Source organism: Erpetoichthys calabaricus, chromosome 8, assembly GCF_900747795.2.
Source record: "Erpetoichthys calabaricus chromosome 8, fErpCal1.3, whole genome shotgun sequence".
NCBI classification, from domain to species: Eukaryota; Metazoa; Chordata; class Cladistia; order Polypteriformes; family Polypteridae; genus Erpetoichthys; species Erpetoichthys calabaricus.
Genome location: NC_041401.2, coordinates 142,060,545 through 142,080,339, shown reverse-complemented (window position 1 = coordinate 142,080,339; position 19,795 = coordinate 142,060,545). Strand labels below are relative to the sequence as shown.

The 19,795-nt window shown below is 37.6% G+C and overlaps 1 protein-coding gene across 2 annotated transcripts in view; it reads left to right on the top strand.

The window, feature by feature from the left end:
• Positions 1-19,795, top strand: part of senp2 (SUMO specific peptidase 2) — a 50,431-nt gene that overhangs the window by 12,264 nt on the left and 18,372 nt on the right. For both annotated transcript variants that reach the window (XM_051931379.1, XM_028807550.2), the window contains exons 4-8: positions 615-696; positions 5,978-6,065; positions 17,296-17,458; positions 18,548-18,660; positions 18,842-18,930. In XM_051931379.1, the coding sequence (XP_051787339.1) occupies positions 615-696; positions 5,978-6,065; positions 17,296-17,458; positions 18,548-18,660; positions 18,842-18,930 (535 nt within the window). The remainder of the gene's footprint in view (positions 1-614; positions 697-5,977; positions 6,066-17,295; positions 17,459-18,547; positions 18,661-18,841; positions 18,931-19,795) is intronic.

Sequence of the window (19,795 nt, the reverse complement as noted above, 5' to 3'; positions counted from 1 at the left end):
GTCATTTACATTTAAGTATAATTGATGCTAGATGTATTTTTACCACTGTGGTGTCCACTTTTATAATGGGCATACCAGTCGCTGCTGAGTTTGTGACAGTTGATATAGTGGGGTATCTTGGTGTGTCCAAATATAATACCACTTCTGAACTACTTAATGTATACTGTACCAATATTCTTCCCTTTTAAGAGACACTGCAAAACTGTAATAATACCTGGCAGAAATGATGTTTGCAGTTACATGTATGTTGTTCAAAATTATTTGGAGGATTGTTAGCCCAGTCATATCTCAGAAAGACATTCATGTTAAAAATGTAATTTCCTGAAGCTTTCTATTCCTAAATTATTTGTTTCCATTTTTCGTGTTAGAAACTAGATCGGTCATTGGCTTGGTTAGCATATATTGTTAATTTCCATAACCTTATAATTTTCTTTTCAAATGTAGTCATTTTGTTTTCCATTTTTGCTGATTTCCTCTTTTTATGTAGTGTGTGGCCCTGGAAATCATAGGGTTGCATTTGTGATTTAAAGCATGTCTAATGTTTGAATGTTTTTAAACCTGTTCTTATGTTTTATGAAATATATTTCCTGAAATTTTAAAATTTTTTTGTGAAGGCTACAACGACACATGTATTTGAAGTGAGAGAATGTGACAGCTGCAAAAAAAGCAGGATTGGCAGAATGGACCTAAAGACTGGTATTTAATTTTTTCTTTCCAACAGTAGAGGAAATTTCTCTTGACATCAGTGTTTTTTGTAAAGTTCCTGGGCAATTATCTTTGTGGTTGCCCTGCTGCATGTCTTAAAGTTCTCGTTATCTGTAAAATTGTTTTAGTTAATTAATGTGGAGGATAAAGGAAAACTCTTTAATTCCACTTATACAGCTCACATTTGAACATCTTAATTGGGTTGTAGAGAGACAGAGCGTTCTTGGTCATGAATATATAAAAAAATATTTTCCCTTATTGATTTTACCCTTTTTCATCCATTTATGAGAATCTGATTTCAGTGAGCTCTTCAGCTGCTAAGATCCTGTGGAAGAAAATTGACAGCACCCCAACTGGGTATCCTGTTCTTCCTATATAATTGAGGCAATGAATGCAGGCAGAAGAAAGCATTAGTCAGTTTTCTTTATTTTCTAAGTCTTGCAAAAGGTAACTCTTATAGGAGCAGAAGCACCTAATTAGCAAGTGTTACAAAGAAGGAGCTGGTATTGCACTTTATACACTTCATTAATTAGATCACAATTCCAAGGAATTCATTTCCAAGTCAGAAAACCTTTAACATCATTGGTTACATCCAGTTGTTAACAGGATATGGCAGAACATTGATACCTTAAATGGTCACAATTGACCTGAATACTAGACTAGGCTGACGGACAGTCTTGTTAACTTGGGAGTACATGACTTTTTGGGTGTTTAAGAGTACACTGCTGCAATGTGGCCCAACGTCCACTCTGTTCTTAGCCTTTTGCGTGACTATATGTTTCCTTTTTAGTCCAGCCAGTCTGTCAACAGGAAACTTAGCATAAGCATAACTATAGAGGCAGCAAGCATGCTTTAAAAAGGAATTTTCTCTTATACCAATGTGTCAGGGTATATTAGGTAATAAAGTCACTTAAATGCTTTTTCTTAATAGCTCAGACTTTTATCATGGTGAATACCAAAATGACACCTTAGCCTTTAAGCATAAGCTCAGAAGAGTAAGAGACTCCACACAACCTAGTAAGCAATGTAGCTGGTTTCCTTCAATAGTATACCTACATCATGTTAGGTGCACTCCGAATCACTGTTAAAATTCAACTTTCACAGTCCTCCAGGCATCTCTCTGGAAAAACCAAACATTTCTGTATTCCTAGAAGACCTTATTTGATAGCCTTTTTTTTAAAGAATTTTCAGCTGCTTGTCTCCATCCACTATATCATCTTTAGAAAAAAAGAATTGTACTTGTAAAAAATGACTGATGTTGTTCCAATCAGTATGCACAGCACATGCTGCTATCATATCTTTTTTTTCTTTTCTTTTTTCTCTCCCATTCCCAAACATAGGGTGGCAAGAAGGATCCCTATTATTTATTAGTCCATCATTTTTTTTAATATATGTAGAAATGAAAGTTTTCAAAAAATAAAACATTCTAATCCTTTATCTCAGGCTAAGTTTATGTCCATTTATGTTGTAATACAGTAATGCTTTGATTATCCGTCAGGGGTCGGAACTGAGGCCATGACGAATAAGATAAAAGACAGATAACAGAACAGTTACTTTTAAAATGATACACAGATTAGTTTAGCGAATAGTCATATCTCTCTATTATAAAAAAAAAATCTTGGGAGGGAGACAAGACGTGATCTTCTCAGAAGACACATTGACGTCCCGTGAGACAAAAGGACAGCTGCTGTACAGACTCTTAAATGATCGACACACAGCGTGACAAGCAGAACACGCAGCTCGCCAGGAGCAGCAAGCCATCAGATGATCCGAACGCATCTCCTTAGCGTGCGATCACACCCCCCTTGTGGCAGAGACGTGAAGTGGCAAAAGGACAGCTGCTGTACAGGCTTTTAAATGATCAATGCACAGCACGAAAAGAAGAAAATGCAGCTCGCAAGTTGCAGCAGAAAGACAGCAGCTGATCCAACCGCATCTCCTTAGCGTGCGTTCAGCCCTCCCTTCACAACGCGAGCAGTGTAATTCGACCCGTGAGAAAGAGATTTAACCATGCCTGGGGCTGGAAATAAAGGACAAAGAGTAGATGACAAAGTAGAACGTCATAAATAATTAAAAAATGTTGGTGCAGTACACATGCACAGCAGGTTAGAGATAATGGAAGTACGAGAATTCCAAAGTCTCAAAAAAAGGATAGGAAAGATCGCATTAGTGCAAACAAACTGAAATTATTACTCGGTGAAATAACGGAACAGCGAAAAGAGATCGAATATATTGTTCGGATTTAAACTTTAAGTCAGAGACTTGCAGATCGTCTTAATTCGTGTTGCCAGCAATAATTAAGATTCCAAAAATGTTGTTGTGGTATGAAGTTCCGTAAGATGGAGACTTTTAATATGAGATTCTTTCAATTCATGCCCTACTTACAACTATTTTCAAACAAGACCATGGTCATCTAACCTCCGTCGTGTGAATGCTTTTATCAGACACACTTCCTGCACTCTCAGCTCTTATGAATTTTATCAGGATAATAATTTTATACGTTCAAGATGACACGTCAACGACAAAGTGATGAAGAAAGAGCATGGACAAACATTTGAGAAAGTCGTTCTATTTATTAGAGAGAAACGATATTCACTCACAGGCAGTTATAAGTTGCGTTGTCACGATGTAAGTCCAAACACGGAATCAAAATTCAATGCATGAAGAAAAGTTAATTCCAAATATTGTTTTTACAAAAGTTTTAAAGTAAAAGTGAAAATAATGCATATGTAACAATTCTCTTTAAATTGTATGTCCGGGAAACCAAACCAGGGGTGGGCGAGCGAAGCAAGCAGGGGGCGGAGCACCCTAGTTTATTTACAAAAAAAAAATTATTAACAAAATTAATTTATATAACATAATTACCAGCGTAATAAGCAAATACAACTTAGAGGTACTGGAGTTTTCTACGTATTACTTGGAGTCTTCGTTGTGTAACAAACGGTGCCCTGTCTTATACTCTGTTATCTGGTTTACAGAGCACATCTCCAAAACAATAAAAGAAAGCTTTCCCTACCAATAATAATCTCCTGCCATTCACGTTCTGTCTTTTTCTGTACCGCAAACACTTCTGCTTTTATTGTCTTCTAGCTCCCTACTCAAAACTTCCTTCCGCCACAACTTTCTCCTAACTTCTCCTGTCACTCATCTCCTAAGTGGCATGTCCACCCCTCATAGAACAGAAACCCTTCACTCAGTCCTATAACTTACATAGCATTCTGCCTGTTCTGCTCCCACAGAGCGTGTCTTAAGCTGCCTGCATGTCACAATTTATTAACAAAACATTGTAGAATTTTAAAAGAAAATTACAGTGCAGAAGAACATTAACATTAATACAGAATAACATTACTGCCAGTGGTTTCCATTTTTGACACATTTTTCAACTTTGTCGGCAACAACGCTTTATATCATTCACTGTTGTTCTTCCTACTCCATAAATTGAAGCAATACTTGAAGCACTTTTGCTTTTTCATAACTGTTCAGTAATTTCAATTTTTTGTAACAATTCCAACACCACACGCATATGTTCGGCCATAACAATGTATAGTAGTTTAATTATAACAAAAGAGAGAAGCTACAAAAAACTATTAAAGTTGAAAGTATGTTACTGACACTGATTTCAACATGCAGCATAACACATGGTGCTGGGAAAAAATACTATGTGCTAGCAAAAGGGAGAGTTGTTCCACTGTGCATAGCCCGTAGCATATCTAGTACAGCAGTAGTAATAGGTAGATGCCGGTGTTTAGGTAGGAGCAGTCATTTGGAATTGATATCATAGTTCCTCACACCACTATTCTTCAGGTCTGAGGACAAAAGACAGGAGAGGCAGTAAGTGACAGCCACAGCCTATGGTTCTGGTTGGAATTGCCAATAGATGAGCCCTGAAGTTATGTGTGTGACTGAGTGAAGATGATTTTGTGAGATTGATGAATAGATTTGTGCAGTGCTGTTCTGAAGAGGGACGGTGAAGTGGAAACTAAGAAAAAGCTTGTGGTTCAGTCTGTGTTCGTCTGTAGTATTAAGTGGTAGGTTATCACCTGAAGAATGAGATTGTGGGTTCAAGTGGCGGAAAGGAGGCCCATTTTCTGGTTTGCAGGCCTCAGTCCCCATAATAGTGTGAAAGGTTTCATAATACACTAGGACCTCATGGGAAAATCCACATTTGCACAGAGCTGAAAGGAACCAATTTAACAGATTTACACACATAATAATTACATTTTGTGTCTGTTGTAGGAGTTTTATTTGCATGATCTTGAAGGCAGAGATCTAGGGTATTTCGAAGCTTTTCTGTTGTGCTTTTTTTATATATATATATATATATATATATATATATATATATAATAAAGGTGGGTGGAGAGAACAGGGGAGTCCTCTGCAAGGAGCTGGGGACTATTTTTGTGTATAAAGTAGTAGTCTGTCCTCCCAACCCTGTAATATCAGCAGACCTCACCAGAAAAATCTGGTCAGAATTAAGAAAAAACTTTGCTTCGATTCTGCTGGGGTAGACTTTGGCAATTGTAATTTGTAACAATACTGTTTGAGAATATACAAGGATAAACAGTATCAGAAAAATACTCTTAATAGAATAATGATTAATTTCGATTGACTCTTGACTTACTGGCAACATATAGGCAAGCGAAAAAGGTAGGTATGTGAAATATTTTTTTCTTTAACATATGTGGATTTATCAGGATTTGATCTTCATTTATACATTATCTTTAAATAAAGATAATTGGGCGGTAAAAAAGAAAATTCATCTTATCTTCTCAATCACTTTTCCTGGTGAGGACTGCAGGCCAAGTGGGTCAGCTCAGACTTCCCTATCCCCAACTACTGATCCCTCCTCTTCACGGAATTCCCAGGCATTCCCAAGCCAGCTGAGACAGAAATCCTCCAGAGTGTTTGACCTACCACAGGGTCTCAGCCCAGTGGAACATGCCTGGAGCAACACTAGGGAAGCATCCTTATGTGAATTTCCCATTGGGATTAATAAAGTTATCTATCTATCTATCTATCTATCTATCTATCTATCTATCTATCTATCTATCGATCGATCGATCGACATGCTCAAACCACTTCAGCTGGCTCCTGTCAATCTGGAGGATATGACCTCTTTCTATAGATAGTATTTAAGTGATGATCAAATCTTGATATATCCACGTATGTTAAAAAAGAAAATAAATTCTACTTGCTTTTTCACATGACTGTTCAAATTTCATACTCTGCATATATGTAACTGTGTGTTGTGTTTTTCTTTTTTATTTGCCAGAAATATGTGCAGCAGGTATTATCAAAGAAGCAGGAAAATCTTGCTTAAGTCACCAGACCCAGGCAGCAGCATCTTTTATAAAGCAGAGGTTAGAGCTTGCTTAACAATGGAAATGTTTAATTCTCTTAGATTACACTCTTAATAATCTGCTTTTTGTTTTTTTTTTTTTATGCTCTGTTTACATTAAGCTGTGGTCATTCTGTTTTTGATGTTTAAGTGTGCATTAGAAAAAATGTGTTAACCATTTCAACTCATGAAGTATATGGTAACCATAATTAATACATTGTATAAATTCTAAAACTACTACTGGATTATATAGCAATATAATATGCATTATCTCACATTATTTTTGAATTTTTAAATGGTGGCAATGTATTCTTCCTTTCTATGGGTAGTTGTACCCTCACATCCCATTTACTTTTATATATTTGTTTATTTGGATAATTCCAAATTATTTCTGTCTTGGTGAATGTATGAGTGCATCCTGTGTTGAACTAGTGCGCTATCAATGGTTTCTCCTGCCTGGATTATGCTGGTATAGAGTCTGGCTTTGCATAATCTTGAATTTAACTGAGTGGGTTAGAAAATGTATGGAGACTTTCTCTCTAATAATGCAAATTTTGATCACATTTTATAATCAATACTTGACAGTAAAAAAGATGCACCCTGTTTAATACCAAAGAAAATAATGCAAGGATTACTTTTCTAGAAAACATTTTTACATTATATAAGAATTTGTTTTAGTGCTGTAACGTGTAGTGTACATGTAGAGCAGGGGTGTCAAACTCCAGGCCTGGTGGGCCGCAGTGGCTGCAGGTTTTCATTCTGACCCTTTTCCTAATCACTGACCAGTTTTCAATGCTAATTAACTCCTTTTCCCTTCATTTTAACAGCCCTGTTTTTAAGGATTCCGTCCTCTGAATTGATTTGTTTTTTCCAAACAGAAATGAGATATGAAACGAACCAACAGATGACCAGCTAAAGTGGGATTTCAAACTCCAGCCAATTTCACTCCAACCAATCTCTTAATGAGAAGCTGATGTTTGCTGTTAATTAAACTCATTATTTAATTCCATGGCTTGTTGCTGCTCTCATTCTGCCACAACAGATATTTACAAAACTGTTCATTTTCATTTTTCTAAGTACACCATCAAGATGTTTTGGTGACCTGAGAGGTCATCCTTGCTGAGACCTTCACCTTTCTTTATTTTCAGATATTGTGTGATGGGCACAGGTGAGCGTGTCACGTGGCAGCTTGTTTTGTGTCTCATTATTGTTTAGGAAAAAGAGACAACTAAGGGGCCTGAGTCATGTTAATTAAAACTAAAGCAAAAGAAGTTAATTAGCAGCAGAAACGGGTCACTAATGAAGAAGATGGTTAGAACGAAAATCTGCAGCCACTGCAGCCCTCCAGGACCAGAGTTTGACACCCATGATGTAGAGTATCTCTAATCTGAAAAGCCTGGGACAAGAAGTATTTCAGATATTTCTGGATTTTCAAATATTTGCTTATACATAATGAGGTATCTTGGGGACAGACACCCTTGGTAAAGCAGGGAAATGCAGCCAAACTGGCTAAATGATGACTTGGGTATATAATAATTCGTACCACCAAGCCATTATTATAATGTGTGTTGATATAACAAGCGCATTAAACCTCAAAAGTGATTAATATATTGTATAGACTGTAGTTTAATTTATGAGTGCCAATTAGAAGTGTGCCATTTGCATTATCTACAATAATGCCGCCGAGAGTGGCAGCCTTTTCAGCAGCTCCGTGTATATCAGTATGCTGCTGCTGGAGTATGTGAATTTCACCTTGGGATTAATAAAGTATCTATCTTATCTATCTAATATCTTAATTGTTTTAACAATGTATGAGCTGAAATTATAGAGTATGTGACTAACTTTGCAAAAGACAATCAAAAACATGCATCAAGAGTCCATGCATTCACTGTCTCATGTAACCTAACAGGATACACTACTGTGTGTGCCTAAAGTGAGAGACTAGGTGTGCTCAGGGATAAAACAGCCTCTCATTCTACACCAGTAAGCCCGCGATTCTCAAAAGAATTGCAAATGCAAGAATGGCAATCACTTTCTGTTCCCAAACACATTAGTACTAAAGTGGTTTCTTTGTGTGGGCGCCTTCGTTCATTGTGTTTATCCATACGGGCTTGTTTAATGACGTCCTTGCTTGTGGTGTTTTTGAAGCGCGTTGTAGGAGCCTCTGTGTATTGTTTTAATCCATGCGGTTCGTCTTTGTTGTTCTGTGGCTGTGTCGTTAGGTAGAAGTCGTGTACTGTTAGGAATCATAATCCAGCTCGAACGTAAACATCAACTATGTATTGTTGAGTTAGCTTTCCTGCATTGATTAATGGATTAAACACGTGTCTTACTGAGAGTCTGTAGGAAAAATATTCTTTCATTGATACACGTGATCTTTTCTGTGCTTGATTTTTTTGTATATCTGCAAATGCCAGCACTCCATCCTTCCTGGCCAGTTGGAAACAGAATGGGGTATGTCAAAGTATGAAGTTTAGGAAAACAAATGTCCACGCGTTGGAATTTAGGTTGGTTGGTTCCATCAGGATGTAAATGCATGACAATATCGGGGTGAAACGGAGGCTCACCGTCTTTACTTTGAAACACAATTGCCACTTCATTAACGATGGGAACATTGTATTGTCTCGGATCCTGTTCTTAGTCCTTTATTAGCACTAAGGCAATTTTAGTTGGTGCCACACCCTCCGCCTCGGCTTTTGTATTGGCTTCTTTGTCAACCTCATGTAGCATTTCTATAGAGTTAGCTAATGGGTGATTGTTTATGACTTTAGCTACATTTCTCATTATCAGCTCTGTGCATTGCTTGTTTACAGGCAGGTTCATTCGTTGATAAACTGCGTCATCTAGATCTAACACGTAAATTTGTGCAAATTTGCGGTCGTGATTTGGCTCAGGGTGCACAGTTCCAATCCGATGCAATGTTTGTCCACACACGCGAAAGCAGTATGGGCCATTCCCAGGTGGTGGCTTGATATTAACCCCGGTAGATGCAAAAGCAAATGAACTATAGTAGGATCTAATGCATTCCATAAAGCTTTTACTTTCGGATACATTGTTAGTCAAAAGCTTCCGTAAATATTCAGGATATTCATCCAAGGGAGGCAGCTTAACCTGACCTTTTTGACAACAACGTGTAAACTCATCAGTTGTACTGGCAGTTTTTTCTTCAAGGAAGTTAAGTGAATAGATAGATACTTTATTAATCCCAATGGGAAATTCACAGTGACTTGGCAATGACTGCAAATGACACTCATTAATCCCAATGAATTTTCATGAACAGTGGACTCATTATAGAATGCGTTCTCAGCTACCTGGCGGAATTGTTCAGCGTCTGTCCATCGTTCCTGTCTTTGGCTTTTTCTTTGTTGGAATACTGAACGTCTTAAACCTTTTAAACGACTTTGTAGCCTTTCTGCAGTTTTTTTGGATCCGTGCCTTTCTTGCATCTGGTGTTGCAGAAGCGCGTTATAGGCGCCTTCGTTCATTGTTTTTATCCATACGGGCTCGGTTTTGTATTTGTAATCGTTGAGCTCTTTGTTTTTAGAGCCGTGACTCCTTTGCTTGTGCTGTTTCAGAGGCGCGTTGTAGGTGCCTTCGTTCATTGTTTTTATCCTTTCAGGCTCGTTTTTGTATTTCCATTAGTTGAGCTGTTTCTTTTTGGAGCCGTAACTTCTTTGCTTCTGGTGTTTGTGAAGCGCGTTGTAGGAGCCTCCGTTTATTGTTTTTATCCATGCGGTCTCGTTTTTGTTTCTCTGTGGCTGTGTCGTTAGGTACAAATCTTACTTTTAATATTGAATTTCCGTTATGGCACAGTGGATTAGAGCAGGTTTAGTTCACAGGTTGTGTTGTTTGGGCGCCACCTACTAACTCTGGGAAGCCGCTGGGTTTGACTCTGAGGCGCAGTGCGCATGCGGTGCGTCCGCCGTCCGTGCATAAATTAAACTGTGGTTTAGTAATATAGATCATCAAGATTTTAATTGCTAGATGTGGATCATCCTCACTTGCGTGGAGGTGGTTTGATTTTGAAAAAACTGATTTTGTTTTATAGACGACAATCCATTCAGACGAATTACGAAATTCGTTTGAACAAGTTATTTTTATTTCTGTAAGAAGCATATGCATTTTATTTCACAAGCCATCTTGGTTAGGGCTTATCAATGCAAAACCACTTTCTTTTGTCCCTTTCCTTTTTAAAGCACTCGCACAGATCCCTGCATCCAGTCCTTACTCCTCATATCGCCTGTCTCTCCCATGACAGATTCTTCTCAAAACCACAGTTAATAGAATATCAGAATATTACTGCTTCACAAATAACTGATGATTCTCTGTATATTACAGTATAAACTTCCACCCCCCGAAACTCAAGTGCCATTGGGCACACATAGCAATAAGCATCTTGAGCATGGGAAAGGCACTATATATATAAAATGTGTTATTATCATTACTTGGGGAGTGCCCCCCAGCTGCCTACAGTGCCCCAATCCCCGTGTCCGTGCATAGTGGAATTTTTTGTTTAATGGGGGGGAATTTGAACGTGAGCATTGGTAAGCTTTGCACCCTACGAACCAATTTTCCCAAACTATTCTATAACATTTCATTAGTTTACTGCTCTGATGCTGATCTTTCTGATAATAAAATAGGTCATTACAAAAGCAGTTGGTGAGAAGAATTCATAATTAATTACAGAATTATGGTATTTTAGGGTTCCTCTAGAGTACCTCTTTCTCTTGCACAATTTGGCTCAAAATCTAATCAGCACATCGTCATCTCATAACAGGCTTAAGTTTCCAGTTTGGTATTTTTATGTCCAGCTGTTTTAGCTCTAGACCGTCCTCAACAAACTGACACACACACACACCCATCATTGATATATCAATGTTTTCGGTATCAAGGGACCCTAAAACGTCGATCATTGAAAACTGGACATTGAATTTTGTGACGAATCTAAAGCTTTCGCTTCTCCCCCATAGACTATAGGTTATGGTTGTGAAGGATACAAAGCAATAATAACCGTTTTTACAATATTTCACACAGGGAGGTCCTGGGATATTGTATTAACATGAGAGTATAATTGTTTGTTTTATTCTCCTAATGAAGACTAAAAAAAAATATATAGTATAAAATGTGATGTATGGTTTTGAAGAAAAATGAGGGAATGCGTGAAAATGTTGCATGATTTAGCTATTTTTTTTTTTTTTGTATATGTTAAAAAGGGACGGGTAAGTACCCACGGTGGTTACCATCCTCCTTTACCTGCAAAGCATGATTGGGCCAGTTTAACCGTAAATAGTGCTAAATAACATCTGTGACGCAGGAATATTCTGATCACTTTGTATTCCTGATCCAGATATATAGGTATAGATCCGTTTGGATATCTGTACAGGCTGGTTCAGATTAGACAGAACACTTGAAGTTAGTATTTTGTTTAAAAATGTTATAGGTTTGTTTTTTTTTTTTTGTTTTGCATCTTTGTGCAATAAATGACAGAACATGTTTACAAATGCTATAGTTTTTTTTCCCTGTGCAGTTTTTAACAATTTTTAACCAATTTGAAATGGTATACTCATACTCACACTGTTTGATCTCAGTAATACTTTGACTGGTAGTTTTAATATTTTTGTGTTAGGCACTTAAAACTAAAGTAAAATGTTTTCCTTAACTGTTGTTTCCATTAATCTCATTAATAAGCTACATTTACAGTGCATCCGGAAAGTACAGGGTGTCCCACTCGGGAGTACAACTTTAAAAATGTGAATTACTCGCGAACGCATGAACGTAAAGGCAAGCTGTAAGAACTGAACATACCTGTATTTAGTGGAAAACAAGTCTACATTACAAAAGGTGCTGAAAATGTCCTCCCCCAACGTCCGCGCAAAAGGAAACGCGACGCTCCATATTTGAGAATGTCCTCTGCAACATGTCACTGTCGATGGAGACAGTTTCACGCTCGATGTTTGCTTTCAGTTGTTCGATGGTCCTGGGTTTGCTTGCATACACCTTGCCCTTTAAATATCCCCATAGAAAAAAATCTGGGGGAGTTAAATCGGGCGATCGAGGTGGCCACAAACCTTTCGAGATCACCCTGTCTCCAAAAAACGATCGGATCTCTTCCATACTGGCATGAGAGGTATGGCACGTTGCCCCATAGCGGCACCCGCTATAGTGCCTGCCTCTTTATGACACACAATCAATTCTTCATTAAATAAGGAATATTTTGAACCTTTTTGCATGATGATACATGCACGCGTTGCAGAGTAATTCACATTTTTAAAGTTGTATTCCCGAGTGGGACACCCTATATTCACAGCGCATCACTTTTTCCACATTTTGTTATGTTACAGCCTTATTCCAAAATGGATTAAATTCATTTTCTTCCTCAGAATTCTACACACAACACCCCATAATGACAACGTGAAAAAAGTTTACTTGAGGTTTTTGCAAATTTATTAAAAATAAAAAAACTGAGAAATCACATTACATAAGTATTCACAGCCTTTGCCATGAAGCTCAAAATTGAGCTCAGTTGCATCCTGTTTCTCCTGATCATCCTTGAGATGTTTCTGCAGCTTAATTGGAGTCCACCTGTGGTAAATTCAGTTGATTGGACATGATTTGGAAAGGCACACACCTGTCTATATAAGGTCCCACAGTTGACAGTTCATGTCAGAACACAAACCCAAGCATGAAGTCAAAGGAATTGTCTGTAGACCTCCGAGACAGGATTGTCTCGAGCCACACATCTGGGGAAGGTTACAGAAAAATTTCTGCTGCTTTGAAGGTCCCAATGAGCACAGTGGCCTCCATCATCCATAAATGGAAGAAGTTCGAAACCACCAGGACTCTTCCTAGAGCTGGCCGGCCATCTAAACTGAGCGATCGGGGGAGAAGGGCCTTAGTCAGGGAGGTGACCAAGAACCCGATGGTCACTCTGTCAGAGGTCCTCTGTGGATAGAGGAGAACCTTCCAGAAGGACAACCACCTCTGCAGCAATCCACCAATCAGGCGTGTACGGTAGAGTAGCCGGACGGAAGCCACTCCTTAGTAAAAGGCACATGGCAACCCGCCTGGAGTTTGCCAAAAGGCACCTGAAGGACTCTCAGACCATGAGAAAGAAAATTCTCTGGTCTGATGAGACAAAGATTGAACTCTTTGGTGTGAATGCCAGGCATCACGTTTGGAGGAAACCAGGCACCGCTCATCACCAGGCCAATGCCATCCCTACAGTGAAGCATGGTGGTGGCAGCATCATGCTGTGGGGATGTTTTTCAGCGGCAGGAACTGGGAGACTAGTCAGGATAAAGGGAAAGATGACTGCAGCAATGTACAGAGACATCCTGGATGAAAACCTGCTCCAGAGCGCTGTTGACCTCAGACTGGTGCGACGGGTCATCTTTCAGCAGGACAACGACCCTAAGCACACAGCCAAGATATCAAAGGAGTGGCTTCAGGGCAACTCTGTGAATGTCCTTGAGTGGCCCAGCCAGAGCCCAGGCTCGAATCCGATTGAACATCTCTGGAGAGATCTTAAAATGGCTGTGCACCGACGCTTCCCATCCAACCTGATTGAGCTTGAGAGGTGCTGCAAAGAGGAATGGGTGAAACTGGCCAAGGATAGATGTGCCAAGCTTGTGGCATCATATTCAAAAAGACTTGAGGCTGTAATTGCTGCCAAAGGTGCATCGACAAAGTATTGAGCAAAGGCTGTGAATACTTATGTACATGTGATTTCTCAGTTTTTTTATTTGTAATAAATTTGCAAAAACCTCAAGTAAACTTTTTTCACATTGTCATTATGGGGTGTTGTGTGTAGAATTCTGAGGAAAGAAATGAATTTAATCTATTTTGGAATAAGGCTGTAACATAACAAAATGTGCAAAAAGTGATGCGCTGTGAATACTTTCCGGATGCACTGTAATTTCCTATTAACAACACCAAGCTAGATCAATAAGACTTCTGCTAACACATTTTTAAATAATGCAAAATATTGTCTAATTATCATTATCATCAAAGTCCCAGAAAATATTAAGATTTTTCCCAGTATTGCACTTCCCTAGTGGCAATGCTGCACTGAAGTTTTTTTTTTTTTTTTTTTTTTTTTTTTTCCCCAATTAATATTGGCTACCTGTTGTTACTGATCGGGCAATTGGCCAACAGGTCAGAAATATCTAAGCCAAGGTTCGCTTTAACATGTCCACTGTGCTGAAAGCCATTAACCGACTGGCAAGCTGCTACCTTTTCATGTGGTGCGGGTTTACGTGCACAAAGCATAACTTGTTTTGCCAACATAAAAATGCATTTTGTATCAATGTCTGGTTTTTCTAACATTATCTGTTCAATTTACTACACTTTTATATTGCAGTAAGGCCACCTAACCAGAATGAAGGTGCTTCTGTTAACTGTAAGCATTTGCATTCCTTTAACACTAGAATTACCAGAGCCTACGAAAAAACTCGTAGATTCGGCCCACCTTAAATCGCTTCTTAAATCCGTTCACACCTCTCCGCCAGCGTCTTTTGTCCTCTAAATGTGCTGATAAAGACAAGTTGCCAGCAGCTGGCTATTCCATCCTCCCACCGACTTAGATCGTGCACGAACTTCTCCCAGCTCATTGCCTTGATTGATTATCTGGAAGTGAAGTGGAGTTTTAGAGTGGAAATAATAGATCATTATTTGGAACACACACATTTCATGTGTGTTCCGTTTCTACAGTAATCTGTGTAAACAATTGTTAAAACAGAAACTTTTTCATATTTTAGTAATAAATGTTACAAAATGTAGGCATAAACTATAGAATGTGTAAAGCCTGAGTTCCAAAGATCAAATAAACACTTTCACAAAAGGTTCAAGAATGATACAACAGTTTCCGTGGCGTAGCACGCTAAGATTTCTTTCTCACAGCGCAGCAGCTTTGCCATGCCTCACAGGTCTGAGTTCGATTCCCCGCTGGGGATAAAGTGTTACTTTTTTTTTTCTTTTTAACTTCAAATGGACATAAAATGTATAAATTGGTATGCACTGTCAGTTAATGAGATCGTTATTTTCATGTGGGATGCTCCTTTTAAAATATTTTTTTAACAATTGAGACTGCAATTAACATGAACAACTGTCCTTATAACTGTTATTTTTAAGATAACTAATCAAGAGTCCCTGGTTCGATCCCCACTCACTCCTATATTTGCCATTTTCGGTAGTAAGCTGCTTTTTTGTTAATATTATACAGTACACACAAGCACTTGGTTTGCGTCTGTACTTGTGCTGTTACTTAGAGAGTCAGATTGGGGGAGGGGTGATGTTAGAGCGCGTGAGCTTATTCAGTGCAGCAGGAACAACGCACATGTTGATCTTTTTTTTCCTTCAGTACATGTGCCTTCCCTGTTTATTTATATTTCTAGTGACTTCTCTGCCTGTCTGTCTCTATTACGCAGTGCTCTGTCTGTATGTGTGTTATGGATCTTAAAAATAACAGTTATAAGGACAGTTGTTCATGTTAATTGCAGTCTCAATTGTTAAAAAAATATTTTAAAAGGAGCATCCCACATGAAAATATAACGATCTCATTAACTGACAGTGCATACCAATTTATACATTTTACATCCGTTTGAGGTTAAAAAGAAAAAAAGAGTAACACTTTATCCCCAGCGGGGAATCGAACTCAGGTCTGTGAAGCACGGCAAAGCTGCTGCGCTCTGAGAAGCAAATCTTAGCGTGCTACGCCACGGAAACTGTTGTATCATCCTTGAACCTTTTGTGAAAGTGTTTATTTGATCTTTGGAACACAGGCTTTACACATTCTATAGTTTATGCGTACATTTTGTAACATTTATTACTAAAATATGAAAAAGTTTCTGTTTTAACAATGTGTTTACACAGATTACTGTAGAAATGGAACACACATGAAATGCGCGTGTTCCAAATAACGATCTATTATTTCCACTCTAAAACTCCACTTCACTCCCAGATAATCAATCAAGGCAATGAGCTGGGAGAAGTTCGTGCACGTTCTAAGTCGGTGGGGGGGGGATGAAATAGCCGGCTGCTGGCAGCTTGTCTTTATCAGCACATTTAGAGGACAAAAGACGCTGGCGGAGAGGTGTGAACGGATTTAAGAAGTGATTTAAGGTGGGCCTGATCTACGAGTTTTTTCGTAGGCTCTGGTAATTCTAGTATTAAAACACTATCTGGTGATTTAACAGTGCTGTGCTGCACTTTGGAACTGCCATGCAGGTGTTATTGTGTCACTTCACTGGGCCAAAGCTTGTCGACTGTGTTTCGTTGTTTACTGGTGCTCGATGCTTCCTCTGGGGTACCTGAAGAGACAACCCCCAGAACAATTGTGTGTCATTTCGTTACGCTACACAATGCTTTAAGGCCTGCATCCTGCTCTGAAAAAATAAATATTCACATCCACTTTTTGGGGTATGCATATTTTCACACTCAAATCCAAGCAAAGTTTTATTAAAGATACCCCAAGTGTGGACTTTTCCACTTGACACCATGTCGGCATTCAAAGTTTTGAATTTTGGAATTTCAGATTACATTTCTGTAAGTGAGATTCTCACTGGAAAGAACACTGTGTTGCACTATTGTGAAATGAAAGTTATGAAAAATACAATTGTTGCAAATACAATTGTTGAAAAATAATTTGAACCAAAGAAGTCAAATGTGCTATAAAAGCCTGAAGATATCTAACTCAAATGATTGACAAGTTAAAGGCGAAATCAGGCTGACATCCAAATCTGAACACATGGCTGTGCTTAGAATACTTATCTGCTGTACCATCTTACTTACTTTTGAAGACTTTGTGAGTCACTGCATGATATCACACCACACAACACCCCACACTAAAAACTGTTAAATCACTTTACTTGTGGTAATCCCTATCAATTAAACTTTATTATCATTGTGACCCATTTTTAGTGAACATATTGTTTACTATGTAAGTGTGCTGCTGTAGATATAAAACTGACTGCTTGGAATGAAGGAATTGTTCTTGGTGGGAAATTTGTTACTCCAGCGTAAAGTATAAGTAAGCAGTGTTTTACTTAAAAATAGATTATTTTGTGCTTAAGCTTTAAAAAAATGTATTTGAACTGCCAAAATGATTACCAGATTTATTTTAATTTTTCTTTAAGATGTTTTGCTTTTTTTTCAACCAGCTATGTGTTATATTGATTTGTACAATTTTTTTTTGAGTAATAACCATCTGTAATTATCTTTGGGTTAATTTGTTTAGTTTTGTGTTAATGTTACAGGGTGGCAGGATCGGAAAATTGTTCAGTTAAGCAAAAATTCAGCGAATTAAAGGATTCCTATAATAGATTTCTTCCATCTACACAGTCTTCGGGTGGCACTGTACTGTCTAACACATCCAGCTCAACAAGAAGCCCGAATTCACTCTGTTTATCACTAAACGAGGTAAATAAATTTGTTCTTAATGTAAGATGTTTATTATTTATGAATCAAGTAAAAGATGCATCATGTATAACTTTGAGTTTGTTGAAACTTCATCTGTTATATGAACATCTAATTAAAAGGTCCTAGTCCACCCATATCTTTATTTCAGATAGAATATCAATATATAAATTTATGTACATTAAAATATCTGATACATTGTAGTAATATAAAAGTCACTTTCAAAAATCAGTTCCTCTAAAGAGAATATAATGGGTACCTTTGTATGCTATGAATACATAGTTTGTTATTATACCTGTGTTGCAGGGAAAGAAAGAAAAAAAAAAAAACTTTGGTAAGCACTGGTATTCTGTATTTGCATAACCTCCAAAGTGCAAAATGAGTTGTGGTAGTATAAAGAGTACTCTGCAGTCTAATCACTATTGATGAATATTTACAGTATGTATAACATATTAGCTGCTATTGGTTTAAGAATTTCACTTTATATATCCCTTCATCTATATTGTACTGCATCCCTTCATCTATATTGTAATGCAAGGGTACCAGTCTGTAAATCTTCATGCATTTTTAATTCATTTGGAATGACTTTATCAAACACTGAGCACAATTTTATGTGGAGAAAAATAAAAAGTGAGTGATTAACATCAGTGAGAAGCACAACTCTCTGCATAGATGTTTTTGCATTTTATGAGCTTTCTGAAAATTAACGTCAGTCAAATAGCAAACATATAATGCACATGCCATCTCTGTTACACACAAAGCAATACCAGCACAAATTAAATAACACTCAAAAGGAATAACTGGAGTGAGATGCCCCAAGATGTAAGCTAGTAGATATTAGACAGGCATAGTATATAAGCTGCAGTTTTATCTTCTTTGAATACAGTATTTGCTCTTTTTATTTTCAGTTATCCATACAGATCACAAAAGATGGAAGGCTCAGTTTAAAATGCCTAGATGTAGTTAAAGTCAATAGAACCTAGAATAAAAAAACAAGAGGGGGTTAATTTTATAATGAGAAAAGGGTCTCCAAAATTTAACAGACATTTGAAAACTGTATTCCAGGTTTCAACATAACTTTTTATTTTTAAGGGTTTTCCTGAGCGTGATCAAGAACAATACTGGAATCTTTTGGAGCTGGTTTCTGAGGAATACCTTAAACAGAGCAAGAAAACAACGTTGCTTAGTAGGCCTAAGACATGCATGTATGTACTGACAAGCAATATAAAAACTCTTAATGTGTGATGCAACATAAGATGTGTCTTAACGTTCTAGTCTCTGGGGTTATATATCAGTAGTGTTTATTTTCTGTTTGCAGTTAATGTTTATAGTACTCAACCAATAATAGCCTGTTTTAATATTAACACCTGCATATTATTTTTGTAGGTCGTCTTGTTGCCAGCCAGTGTATTACAAACCACTTTTGAAAAAAACAACTTGTACAAACACTATAGCACAATCTGTACATGTTAAAGGTAAGTTTGTACTGACTATCATGTTATACATGACCTAAAACTGTAGTTTATAATGCAAAAAAAACAAAAACAAGGACCTGATCTAGGAGGACAGAATATAGAATCTGGCATTCAATAACTATAAAAGAAAAACGCTTCATTCTTTGTTTAACCAGAGAAATAGACCACTTTCAATGACAGAAAACTTGCAAGAAAGAAAGGTAAAAGTATCCCTGCGGATTAGGTGTTATAGCCAAAGTATGCATTAAATATACAAATTAAACATTCTGAGTATATCTGATCATTGAAATTACTAATGATCCCATAATTTTACATGTCAGGTAGCTGATTACATGTCCATCAAGTACCAGACACAGCTGGGGTACCTCCACTTTATAGTCTTTTATATAATCAACATTATTCAGTCAGTATAAGGCAGGGTTAAAAGAGTAGCCTTGGAGCTTAACATAGTAATCTCTTAGCTAGAAGATGATTCTGGGATACTTAAGAACATACTCTTCAAATAATCTTCTACACTTCATATTGCTTGTTTTGTGATTAAACATCTTCTGCTGGGGTACCTATCATGCAAACTCTCCTATACTTGTCTCTTATTCTGTTATGGTCGTGGGTCTGCCTGACTTGTTCCTGTCAGAGTTTCCTCCAGTTTCCAAGTTTATTTTGATGGTGTAGCAGACTGTACTCACTGACCTCCTTGGCTTTCTTTGCAGTATTCTAAAGGAAACGCCTACATTTTTAAGGTTTGTTGTGGTCTATCAGTCTTTTGTTGTTAACTGCCACTTTCTCACAATTATAATAGCAATATACAGTGCATTATTGTCCAAATGATGCTTCAGAAGGTGTACCAATAGTTGGATCAAACTCT